This window comes from Pelobates fuscus, chromosome 8 (genome assembly GCF_036172605.1).
Source record: "Pelobates fuscus isolate aPelFus1 chromosome 8, aPelFus1.pri, whole genome shotgun sequence".
Classification (NCBI taxonomy): domain Eukaryota; kingdom Metazoa; phylum Chordata; class Amphibia; order Anura; family Pelobatidae; genus Pelobates; species Pelobates fuscus.
This window is the reverse complement of record NC_086324.1, coordinates 27,991,846-28,004,594: the sequence shown is the minus strand read 5'-3', so window position 1 is coordinate 28,004,594 and position 12,749 is coordinate 27,991,846. Positions and strand designations below refer to the sequence as shown.

Genomic DNA, 12,749 nt, shown 5'->3' with positions numbered 1-12,749 from the left:
TAAAGATTCCGTCTTATGAAGCTGTAGCTATACTGACCTACATTCTGGTACAGAGTTGCTTCAATCCAATAGTCAGTTCTTTCTGATAAAACAGGTTTGAGCACTAATGCTGGATTTTATAAATTGTAACTTAATACAGATATTGTATTGCTCAACAGTCAGGATGTGCTTCTGCCTATTGAATAGAGAATGTAAATAACAGCCACCAAATCTCCTTCCCCAGTGAAGACATAGATAGACAAACAGACAGACAGTCAGAGAGGGACACAAGATATATATGTAAATGGTAAATTAGTACTCATTTGCTGCAAGAAAAAGCACGTTATTTGCCCTGGATTCACAAATGTTGTCAAATTTAACACCTGAAATAATTTGGAAACACTTTTCTATCAATAACTTATATCTATAATATTTCTAAGTTTCTGTCCATGCTACAAACACCCCTTTCTCGACGATGTGTGCAAGGAATATAAACTACCGATCCCTTGTTAACCGATTGTACCAATTAAAAGAAAATTAAATCACTGAAACTACAATGTAACATAGCAAACTAAATGACATAACAAACATATAGGTGTCAATACCATAAATGTATATTTTCTTAACTATCTTACAAAAAACTATCACACACATGGCAGCGACCATAATTACACACCTGTTAGCCTCATCAATGCACCTGGCTGTTTGTAAGCTCCAACCTGTGATGTAATTGAATTGCCTGCAAAAGTCGTATTTTCTTTTTCCATTAACATTACAATATCAACCTATCGAGTTCAACATTGTGAGATTAACAAGTAAATCACGATTTAGGCCTGGTTAACTCGATAATGTTTTCTGAATTCAGTGACGTTACTGGAATTAAAATGTTCAGTGAATTTCAGATCGTGGTCTGTTCGAAACGTGATGTGTGATATTGTTTGTCACACAAAAAAAAAAGGGTCAATCGACAACTGTCACTGGATTATAATATACCCATTGATATTTCTGAACATTTTTTAGTGTTTACTCTTTTTGGTGTTTGCTATATTACTTTTTGAATGGTGTATGATTGATGCCATCCGTAAGGGTTCCTATAGTTGGCGATAAATATATATTTGGTTGCCCTCAAGAGTTCCACTGGAGACCATACATTTTATCTGTAAAAGTGGTCATTCACAACATTGTATTCTAACCTGTAAAATTATCATTTATTTTCAGAATATCCATTACTCGAGTGACGGCTGACATTTCTCTAGCCAAGAGGTCGGTGCTGAATAATCCCAGCAAGAGGGCGATAATTGAACGATCAAACACCAGATCTAGTTTGGGTAAGAACTTTATGCAGAACGTGCATAGTTCACTATATGTGCTCTAAAAAAAAAAAAAAATCTAGTTAGCAGGTATAAAAGTAAGGAAACTGTGTGTGTAAATCAACTACAGTAAAATACGTTTTGTGGCATTATATAGATAATACATTAAAGAATTACTCCTGACAAAAAAAACACTGTATTTTTATAAATACACAACCCATGTTTTTAGAGGTTATCAATTCCTCCCACTGCTGCCAACACTAGAGTGGCCCAGTCACTCTGTTAAAGGTCTGCAGGTCCCGACTGGGCCCCTGTTCAGGAATACACATTGGGTGGCCCTTTGTGCATGAGACCCCCAGTGGGCCCCCTGCAATTGCAATACTTCCGCTGCTGATGCCAATCAATGTAACCCAGCCCAGTTCACAGCTCAGTGAATAGGGGATGTGTGCAGTAATTGGGATAGACGTCGACAATGCTTGGTCAGTCCCAAAAAAGGGAGCTAAATAACTCAGCAATAGAAAATTTCTTGGTTATGATATGTGATGTGATTGACAGCTGACATCACATGCTATAATTAGTTATTGCTTAATCATGTGGATTAGAGTGTAAAAATTGTGACTCATTAACAAGATGGCCACCTTCATTCTGAAATACTGTCAGATCTTCAAGTGGTAATTAGAGTTAAATTACTGTAGTTTAGATGACAAGTATATTGTTGTTTTGGGATTGTTTTTAAATTAATTTATGCAAAGAATATTTCAGATGACAGAAATGTTTTAGATGTCAGTGCATGAGAAATTGATGTAAAATTTCAGGATATTAAAGGCCTAGCATGTTTAACTTGTTATACTGTATCGATTTTTGTTTGTAACTGGTTGCAAGACCAGTGAATGGTTACATTTCTCCCTTTACATGCACAACTCTTAGAAACAAACGTGAACAGAAATTGTTAGAATACCAGAGGAAAAAAATAAAAATAAAGAAATAAAATAATGTAGTCATATTTTTTAATTTTTAGTAAATAGCATGTTTACTAGTATTTGATTTACTTTTATTGATTACCAACCATGTGATTACAAAAAATATACAATCCTACCTCAAAATAACGTAAGGAACTAGACATATTTGTTTAAATTTATAGATTTAATAAACCAATGAGAATAATTTATGAATGGTACATTGAAACAGTTGTATCAGACAAAAGCATTGCAAATGGAGAATGACACATTTTAGTTATGTTAAACTCGTTTTCCTGGCTCTATAGGGTCTTTAGGTCCCCCCTCCCGACGGGCTGAAGGGGGAGGAAGGGGCTAAACGCTTACCTTTCTCCAGCACCAGGCTCCCTCGGTGCTGGAGACTCTCCTCCCTCTTCCGACGTCATCCACCGAATGCGCGTGTGCGGCAAGAGCCGCGCGCGCAATCAATTGAGAAATGCTTTACTATGGACGTTGGCGTCTTCTCACTGTGAAAATCACAGTGTGAAGCGCGGAACTGCCTCTAGCATCTGTCAATGAGACAGCCACTAGAGGCTGGATTAACCCAAATGTAAACATAGTAGTTTCTCTGAAACTGCTATTTTCACAGCAGGCAAGGTTAACCCTAGATGGACCTGGCACCCAGACCACTTCCTTTAAGCAAAATTCCCTATCATTAGGATCTGTTTAATTTACCTCAAAGGGACACCATAGTCATCAAAACAACGTTATCCTAATTGAGACGTTTTAGTGTATAGATCATGCCTCTGCAGTCTCACTGCTCAGTTCTCTGCCATTTAGAAGTTTCATGACTGTTTATACAGCCCTAGCCACACTTCCTGCATGTAACGTGCACTGCCTTCCTAAACACTTCCTGGAAAGAGACATATTATACTTATACTTCCTTTATTGCACAGTCTGTTTCATTTAGATTTTATTTTCTTATATCTTGCTCTGTTAATAGCCTTCTAGACCCTGCAGGATCTTAATTTGTGTAATAAAGTTAATTTGTTTTAGAGCAGGCAATACAAAGTTCTAAAGCAAGCTAACAGTTGATTGAAAATCAAACAATTTTGTATTCATGCAGGCTGTGCGAGTCACAGTCAAGGGAGGTGTGGTTAGGGCTGCATTAACAGTAACAAAAGTGTATTAACTCCAAAATGGCAGAACATTGAACAGTGAGACTGCCGAGGCATGATTAATAAACCAAAACTGCTTCATTAAGTTCAATTTGTTTTTGTGACTATAGTTTAACAGGCTATACATCAGGTGTAGCACAGAAAACAAAACAAAAAAAGCCTCAAACATAAGTGCCTATAGGTGTAAATCCAAGGATAGTAAATTAAAAAAACAGCATAGATAGCTCGTGAAAATTGGTGTATACAAAATATATAGGTGTAGAATTTAAATAGTATATATTTTGTTAGATGTCTCATATAATTTCGTATGCAGTATTAGCATATTCAGCAATATCTCAAAGCTTTGTCAAACAGATAGATCCACATAACTTTCTAATTTCATAGATCAGTATGAATTCAAAGTGCTAGTTTTTCCCCCAATTCATAGAAGGTGCCCTAAAATATTTGTATGCATTCAGGAAGTGCCAAAATGTTATCTGATAACGGATATTAATATATTGATCTGTAAACTGAATAATATTAAGTGTTGGAAAGTGCCTATTAATTTACACCCACAAATGTATGCAAGATATAATGTATCATATGTCATATTAACTATTCATCTATATCAATTTTCCATCTGGGTACAATTCAACACATTATGTCAAACTGTGACATTTGATAATGTTGTTGAAATGGAAAGAATTGGCTGGGCGTTCAAAATCACTCTCCCAGTTTGAATAACGTGGTCGGTTTGTGTATCGACTTCGACCAACTCAGTAATCGCCAAATATATTCTGATCTTATACCATATTCTTCCATGCTGACACAAGTATTCAATAAAAGTGTGAATCGACAGAAATTCAAAGTGAATTTCACATTTTGCAACCAAATCGCAAAACTGGGAAAAAGTCATTTATTTTTTATTATTAAATTGCTTAACAAACACTGTTTCAAAGGCTGAAACGTTGTCACTATGGGATGGAAGTGTTTCCATGTTACTCACCTGTTCTTGTGTGTCTTGTCCTCTCTTTTGTCTTCTGCGATTTCCTCTCTTTTGTCTTACACATATTAAAACTATATGTGTAGATTTTGCTTTGAATCTTTGAAAATTTGAGATTCGCTCTGAATTTGCGTGGGGTTTCCAGCAGTCACATAAAATTACCCAGATAATCTTCTCGGAGCTAATCCCTGGAGCTGTACTGATGAAAGAATTGGCACACCAAATCTGGCGTTGAACTTTAATGCTAGCTTTGCACTTTCTTAAGTAGCTGCCAAGGTACGCTGCATTAATTTATAAGTTATAATGCGAAAATATCGCAACTAAAAATAAACATGATATAACGCGGACTATAACACGTATGGCATTGCATACAGAATAATGACCCATGCTAAATGCACAGAGTTTCAATGTTAAAAAAAAATAAAACTACGAAAATGTAGCCCATGGAACAGCGCAGTCAGGGGAGTGGGCCTTGACAGAGCCAGGAGTAGGCAGGGGAGTAACCAGTTAAAGGGGTGTGGTTATTGGTAAATGGGGGTTGGACTATAGGAGTATATTAAGCGGCCATTTTATGACCAAGGGACATTTTAACTAAACTGACACTTACCTGGTAATTGTTTTTGGCAGGTCTGTGTTGGTTTTTTCTTTTGTCTTGCAGATCATGGCATCAATGGAAGAAATCCTGGAGGGAGTGAGAGCTGCTGTGCGGGATAGAGGACTGGCCTGGCTTCACGAGCAACTGGGGGCTCAGGGTCCCCCCCCTACAACCCCTGCGGCGGCTGCACGGCGTTCCATGAGGAGGGCGAGACCGCCCCAGCGGCTGAGCCCGGGCATGGAGCCTGAAGTCGGCAGACGGAGGAGCCCGTCAGCGGAGTCTGTTGGGGCCCTGGATGAGGTAGCGGGCCCCAGCGGAGTGGATGTACCGCGGCCGGCACCGTCGGTCCGACGCGGTGCTGGCCGGGCGCGGGCAGCAGCTAGGCCGAGGCCTACCACGCGGTGTGCGCCCCGCTGGGAGGCGGCAGGCGGGACGGTTGCGGCTGGAGCCAGGACCCAGAGCAGATCGGATGGTGGAAGCAGTGAGCGGTTGCGGCCCGGTGAGTCAGGGAATGGCGCTGGGGCTGGGCAGCGGGCGGGGGGCAGAGCGGAGGCCTCTAGTGATCAGGCGGTCCCCCTGATGGCAGGGGGAGCCCCTGGGCAAGGGGACACATCGGGGGCGGCCTCTAGTGGGGCCAGGTTCAGCACAAGGGACGCAGACGGCGGGTCCGCTCAGCCAGGTACATTGGGGCCGGCAGGGCCCGCGGCTTTAGCAGACAGAAAACGCCAGGATAGACAGGCGGAATCCCCAGTTCGCAAGGCGGCCCAAAAGGGGCCAGGTGCAGCAGGTCGGGATAGCTCCCAGGACTCAGCTCAGGGCATGGAGACAGGGCGGGCTGGGAGAGAGCGGGAGGGCCGCAGGGGCGGCTCCCGGGGACCGAGGGGTCTCTCGCGGAGCCCTAGGCCGCATCGCAGCAGGGAGCAGCACGGCGTCAGTGCCAGGCATGACAGGAGGCAGGCTGACGGGTGGAGGGGTAGAGAGAGGAGCAGGTCTGCAAGCAGGTTTAGCAGAAGGAGATCGGCCTCCAGGGACCGGAGGTGGAGGCAGCGGCGCAGTGCGTCTGGGTCCTCAGGCAGGAGCTCGCCAGGTCAGCGGCGCAGTGCTTACGGCCGGGAGGGCCAGGCAGGGAGTCGGGATATGGTGCGGAACTACAGGCATGAACATAAGGAGGTTGGGCGGGTATGTGATCATGTGGACACACTACCCAGGTGTCGTTCTCCTTGCAGGTCTCGCAGCACTACACCCGCGGTCCTGAGGCAGGGCCAGGCTGACGGGAGTCGGCGCCAATTGGATGCTCCGGAGCCAAGCATGGCGGACGGACGGGAAACGAACCCACAGCCTTCCGCGGCTTCGGGCTCAGGCGGTGAGTCAACTGTTACACCACACGCAGGAACACTATTGAATTGCTTAAAATCTTTCTTAGATTCATGGGCGGGTGGGGAAATGGCTTCACCTCAGTTTGGGAGAGTGTGGACGTGTGAGAAAGGCCAGGGGTTACAAGGTAGGGCCGTGGGCCCAACGCTGGATAGCGAAGTGGGGTTATCTGTGTCTGAAACTAGTAAGGAGTCGGGGGACAAGGTAGGTCTTGGGGGCGAAATTACCGACGCTGCGCGGCAAAACGTGCACGTGTCTTTTTCGGGCCCATTAGGTTGTCATCTGAAAATGGACATCAAGGAGAAAATTTGGAAGGGTGAGTTTGTGGAGGTTTTTTCCTTGCTCCCGCTGGAGGAGTTCTTAGACATGAAGGAGGAGGACAAGAAGGACGCAAAGAAGGAGGAGGAGGAGAAAAAGCGTAGGTATCGGAAGATTCCTAAAACGTTTGGGAACTGGCTGCGGGCCTTCTGTATCCTGGCCAGCGTGATAGGGGAAAAGTCGCCGGATAAATGCTCCCAATTGTTTTGCTACCTAGATGGGATTGGGGAAGCGTACCGGACCTATGGCGGGGTCGCCTGGTGGCGGTACGACGAGCAGTTTCGCCAGAGGTTAGCGGCGAATCCCAGCATGCGGTGGGATCAAATGGACCTTCCCCTCTGGATGCGGCTCATGATGGCGCAAAAGGCTGCGCCCTTTCAAGGGACGGCCGGTGCGGCCCCTGGGGGACCTGCATCGGCCGGGCAAAAGAAAGGCTTCTGTTGGCTCTTTAACGAGGGCCAATGTAAGTGGGGTGCGTCGTGCCGGTTTAAGCACGAGTGCTCAGGTTGTGGGGGTGCACACGGAGCCAGCCGGTGTTTTAAGCGAGGTAAGTCTGCACCAGGAGCGGGAGCCGTTGGAGCGTCGGCCCCCTCCGCTGCCGCGGGGGGCAACCCCGGTGAAAGTCGGCGAGATGCTGCCGTGGCTAAAACAGTACGGTAACCGTCAGGACGCTGAATTCTTATGGCACGGCTTTACGGAGGGTTTTTCAATACCGTTTCAGAGTAGGGATGTGGGGAGGTTATGCAGTAATCTCAAGTCGGTGGGTGAACACCCGGGAGTTGTGAGGGACAAGTTGCTGAAGGAGGTGCAACTGGGTAGGATGGCTGGGCCGTTCGAGGCTCCGCCGCTGCCTGACTTGAGGGTATCCCCGCTGGGGGTAGTCCCCAAGAAGGAGGCGGGTAAGTTTAGGTTGATTCATCATTTATCATTCCCGAAAGGGGCGTCAGTAAATGATGATATCGATGAGGCCCTGTGCTCCGTATCGTATGCATCATTCGACCATGCTGTCGAGTTGGTTCGGAGAGCAGGGCGAGGGGCTTTGATGGCGAAGGTGGATGTGGAGGCAGCATTCCGGCTCCTTCCTATCCACCCAGACTGTCACCATTTGTTAGGGTGCCTTTTTGAGGGTAAGTTTTTCGTGGACCTGTGCCTACCCATGGGTTGCTCCATTTCATGTGCGTATTTTGAAAAGTTTAGCACGTTCCTGGAGTGGGTAGCGCGCAGGGAATCGGGCGGGGGTACGGTGGTCCATTACTTGGACGACTTTCTGTGTGTGGGCCCGGCTGGGTCCGACAGATGTGCCCAAATACTGCGGGTGTTCCAGAGGTTAGCCCAACAGTTTGGGATTCCTCTGGCCGAGGACAAGACAGTGGGCCCGACCGAGTGTCTGAGTTTTTTAGGGCTGGAAATCGACTCGGTCGTGGGGGAATGTAGGCTGCCGGAGGAGAAGTTGAGGGTGCTCCGCCAGCAGGTGCACGCGATAAAGGGCGCTAGGAAAGTTACGCTGCGGGGACTGCAGTCCTTGCTCGGCAGCCTTAATTTCGCTTGTAAGGTGATCCCTATGGGAAGAGTTTTTTGTAGATTGCTGGCTAGGGCTACCTGTGGGGTCCGTCTGCCGAGTCATTACATCAGGGTGTCGGTTGGTATGAGAGAGGACTTGGACATATGGGACCGCTTCCTCACTGAGTTTAACGGACGGGTGTTTTTCAGGGATGTGATGAAGGCATCTGGCGAAGCCGGGCTGTTTACGGACGCCTCGGGGAGCGTTGGCTTTGGGGCTTACCTTGGGGGCAAGTGGTGTGCCGAGGTTTGGCCTGAGGCTTGGTCCGAGAGCCCCTTGATTCGGAACCTCGCCTTTTTGGAGCTTTTTCCAGTTGTGGTAGCGGTGTCACTATGGGGCGAGGAGCTCAGGGACAAGAAAGTTATCTTCCACTCTGATAATATGGCAGTGGTACAGGTAATTAACAGTCTATCGGCTTCGTCCCTGCCAGTGGTTAGGTTGTTGCGGCAGCTAGTGCTCTTGTGTATGTCTTGGAACATTGTCTTCCGGGCACGGCACGTGCCGGGCCTGCTGAATGTGGTCGCTGACGCTCTGTCTCGTTCACAGTGGGTGCGGTTCCGGGAAGCAGCGCCGGACGCACAAGCAACAGGGCAAGCATGCCCGGACGAGATGTGGCGGCTCGGGACGTTGTGCTTGGGCGATACATAAGGAGCTCACTGGCGCCGGGGACTTGGACCGCTTATACTAAGGTTTGGTGTGAATGGGAGGAAATGTTGTCCCAGGCGGGAGCAGGCGATTCTGCAGCTGGTAGGTTGGACACGCTGTTGTGGCTTCTTTGCAGGTTGGTGGCAGGTGGGTCATCCCCTTCTAGGGTGGAACGCTACATGTCTGCGTTAGCCTTCCTGTTCAAGTTTAACGGGTGGGAAGACCTGACCAAACATTTCTTGGTAAAGCAAACTTTGAAGGGTTTCAAGAAGGGCAGGAGGTCTGTGGATACGAGGAGGCCTGTGTCCTTTGCCACCCTTCAAGGGTTGGTGGGGTTGTTGAACGAAGTGTGTAGTTCGGCATTTGAAGTAACTTTGTTCTCTGTGGCTTTCGTGTGGGCTTTCTTTGGGGCTTTTCGTATTGGCGAATTGGTGAGCGCCAATAGGTCGGGGGCATCGGGCCTACGGTATGAGGATGTGGCTATAGAACAGGACAAGGTCGTGATTTGGCTCCGGCGCTCGAAGACGGACGTCTTCGGAAAAGGTAAGAATGTTGTCCTGTCCTCACTGCCAGGGTCCCCGGTGTGCCCGGTTGAGTGTGGGGACGTGTTTTTACGGGTTCGCCCGCAGGTTGGTGGTTGCTTCCTGATTCATGAGGATGGGAAGGCGCTGTCGCGCTTTCAGTTCTTGCGAGTCTTCCGCATGGGGTTGACGAGATTGGGCTTGCAGCCCGGACAATTTGGTACGCACTCTTTCCGTATCGGGGCTGCGACTGAGGCGGCGCGGCTCGGGCTGGGGGAGGAGCGGATAAAGCAGATTGGGAGATGGGAATCCATCAGGTTCCGTGCATATGTAAGGCCGGAAAGGTTGGTGTGAATGGAATGTTGTGGATGTGGGAAAAGGGTGCTCTGCCGGTTAACTGAATTTGTTTCCTTTCAGGCTTGGTCGCTTGGCTGGTGGGTCACTCGTTTGTCTACTGGGCGGAGAAGAGGGCCGCAGTTCGGAGACAAGGCACACAACTGGGTTTTCTTCTGGACACAGTGGACCTTCGGTGGTTTGGTTTTAGGGGTTTCAGCTGGCAGAGTATAAGTGGTGAAATTTTTGGGATGTTGTCCAAGGGGTTTGCCCCGGATATACTGTTGATTCACGGTGGGGGCAATGACTTAGGTTTGGTCCCCCAGAAGGTGTTGGTCAGGAGAATGAAGAGGGACCTGGACAGGGTGAGGGCTCTGGTCCCAGGAGTTACAATAGTTTGGTCTGAAATGGTGCCGCGGTTGAACTGGAGGCATGCCAGGGACCCGGCGGCTGTGGCACGTTGCCGTGGTAAAGTAAATAAGGCCATGTCTGTCTTTATTAGGAGACTAGGGGGGGTCCCAGTGAGGCACTTTGAATTGGAGAGCGGGTTGCCCGGTTATTTTAGGCGGGATGGTGTGCACCTGTCTGATGTGGGGTGTGATCTACTAAACTTAGGATTCCAGGAGGGTATTTCCAAAGCCCTATTTATGTGTGGTGGGGGTCGCTCGAGACATTAAGGGGTCAAGTCTCTTGCTATGGCGGGATAGGGCTTGGGTAATTGGAAGGTAGGAGGAGTATAAATTGGTTAGGCTGGATTAAACTGGAGTGTGAAATGGTTTGTGGGTTCGAGCTCATCGGTGGCTCCGAACCAGGTGGTGTAGGGGGGTCTCGGTACACCCCTACAGTTTAAAAAGTTATGGATATGGGGCCTCTTTGGTAGGCCATATGTTATGTGTTAATTGGTTATTTATAATGTTATTTATTGTTATTGGCGGGGTCATTGCCGGGGGTAATTTATGTACGGTGGGGGGTGGAGGTATATTTACTTTTGTGGCAATGACCCCAATTTGTTACCTTGTTTATAATAATAAATAAAGCTGTGGACTTTTTTATTCCAACAGAAATACGGTGTCTGTAAGTTATTGGGGGGTTTGGGGTAAACAGCGCACCTGCCGAATAATCGACTGTGCGCATGTCATGTAGCCCATGGAACAGCGCAGTCAGGGGAGTGGGCCTTGACAGAGCCAGGAGTAGGCAGGGGAGTAACCAGTTAAAGGGGTGTGGTTATTGGTAAATGGGGGTTGGACTATAGGAGTATATTAAGCGGCCATTTTATGACCAAGGGACATTTTAACTAAACTGACACTTACCTGGTAATTGTCCCTCCCACCCTCCCTATTGTTTTGGAGTTCCCGTTTGGTCACAGCGGCGGGATAGGGCTTGGGTAATTGGAAGGTAGGAGGAGTATAAATTGGTTAGGCTGGATTAAACTGGAGTGTGAAATGGTTTGTGGGTTCGAGCTCATCGGTGGCTCCGAACCAGGTGGTGTAGGGGGGTCTCGGTACACCCCTACAGTTTAAAAAGTTATGGATATGGGGCCTCTTTGGTAGGCCATATGTTATGTGTTAATTGGTTATTTATAATGTTATTTATTGTTATTGGCGGGGTCATTGCCGGGGGTAATTTATGTACGGTGGGGGGTGGAGGTATATTTACTTTTGTGGCAATGACCCCAATTTGTTACCTTGTTTATAATAATAAATAAAGCTGTGGACTTTTTTATTCCAACAGAAATACGGTGTCTGTAAGTTATTGGGGGGTTTGGGGTAAACAGCGCACCTGCCGAATAATCGACTGTGCGCATGTCATGTGAACTAATTATAAATGGTGCCTTTCTCTGATATTTGATTTTTGACTTGCGAATGCAGTTGCTATATTTAAAATCTCACATAGTAATCTGTGTGTAGTGAAACTGTGTAGATTCTGCTGTTGGGAAATGTGATAATTGGTCGAGAATTATAGATAGCTTAGTTCATTCGGAAAGATGATAATGAGATGCCATGTGAAGATGGTTCTTGCAGATTAGATATATTCTTAGTTACATTTAGGATCTTAAGCAGATTGCATTAAATCAAAACCCACATTGTAAAATATAGGAAAAATGATCAGCTCTGGAAAGATTGGCGAGTGCAGATATAGTCACAGCTTAGCAATGCGACCAAAGGTTTTGCAATCTGTTTTTTTAAGTCATTTCAATTCACAGTTTAATGAATAAACTAGATAATAAATTAGATCATCTCTGCAAGTTAATGTATTGGCAGTTACACAAACATGAAAGGAACATATATACAGTTTGGAAGTTTTTAATTCATGCCAGAATTCATAATGAGTACTGTAGCCAATCCTCTGACGTCTGTCACATTTTTTTCAGAGAAGGGCTACTAAACTGGTTCATGGATTGCAGGATAAAACTTACCAGGAAAGGTTAAAGGATCTTAACATGTATAGCTTGGAGGAAAGACGAGACAGGGGGGATATGATAGAAACATTTAAATACATAAAGGGAATCAACACAGTAAAGGAGGAGACTGTATTTAAAAGAAGAAAAACTACCACAACAAGAGGACATAGTCCTAAATTAGAGGGACAAAGGTTTAAAAATAATATCAGGAAGTATTACTTTACTGAGAGGGTAGTGGATGCATGGAATAGCCTTCCAGCTGAAGTGGTAGAGGTTAACACAGGAGTTTAAGCATGCGTGGGATAGGCATAAGGCTATCCTAACTATAAGATAAGGCCAGGGACTAATGAAAGTATTTAGAAAATTGGGCAGACTAGATGGGCCGAATGGTTCTTATCTGCCGTCACATTCTATGTTTCATAAAATAATTTTGCTTTAAAAGGATAACTTTCACTGCCCAGGATTTTAATATGATATTTACTCATCTCTATATTTAAATATCGATCACCTCGTTATCCTGCAACTGACACCTACATCTTAGCTTGCTGCCAATCATCCTTTAGATTGTAAAATAGTTGTGTCAGGGGACACTTAACCTATTATTTTGTTAGAATTAA

The 12,749-nt window shown here is 46.3% G+C and overlaps 2 protein-coding genes across 5 annotated transcripts in view; one reads left to right on the top strand and one right to left on the bottom strand.

Annotated features, from left to right (window-relative positions):
• RIF1 (replication timing regulatory factor 1) overlaps window positions 1-12,749 on the bottom strand; it is a 335,763-nt gene that overhangs the window by 63,763 nt on the left and 259,251 nt on the right. The window lies entirely within an intron of this gene.
• Window positions 1-12,749, top strand: part of CACNB4 (calcium voltage-gated channel auxiliary subunit beta 4) — a 137,501-nt gene that overhangs the window by 107,775 nt on the left and 16,977 nt on the right. For all 4 annotated transcript variants that reach the window (XM_063429529.1, XM_063429526.1, XM_063429527.1 and 1 more), the window contains one exon: window positions 1,198-1,307. In XM_063429529.1, coding sequence (XP_063285599.1) covers window positions 1,198-1,307 — 110 coding nt within the window. The remainder of the gene's footprint in view (window positions 1-1,197; window positions 1,308-12,749) is intronic.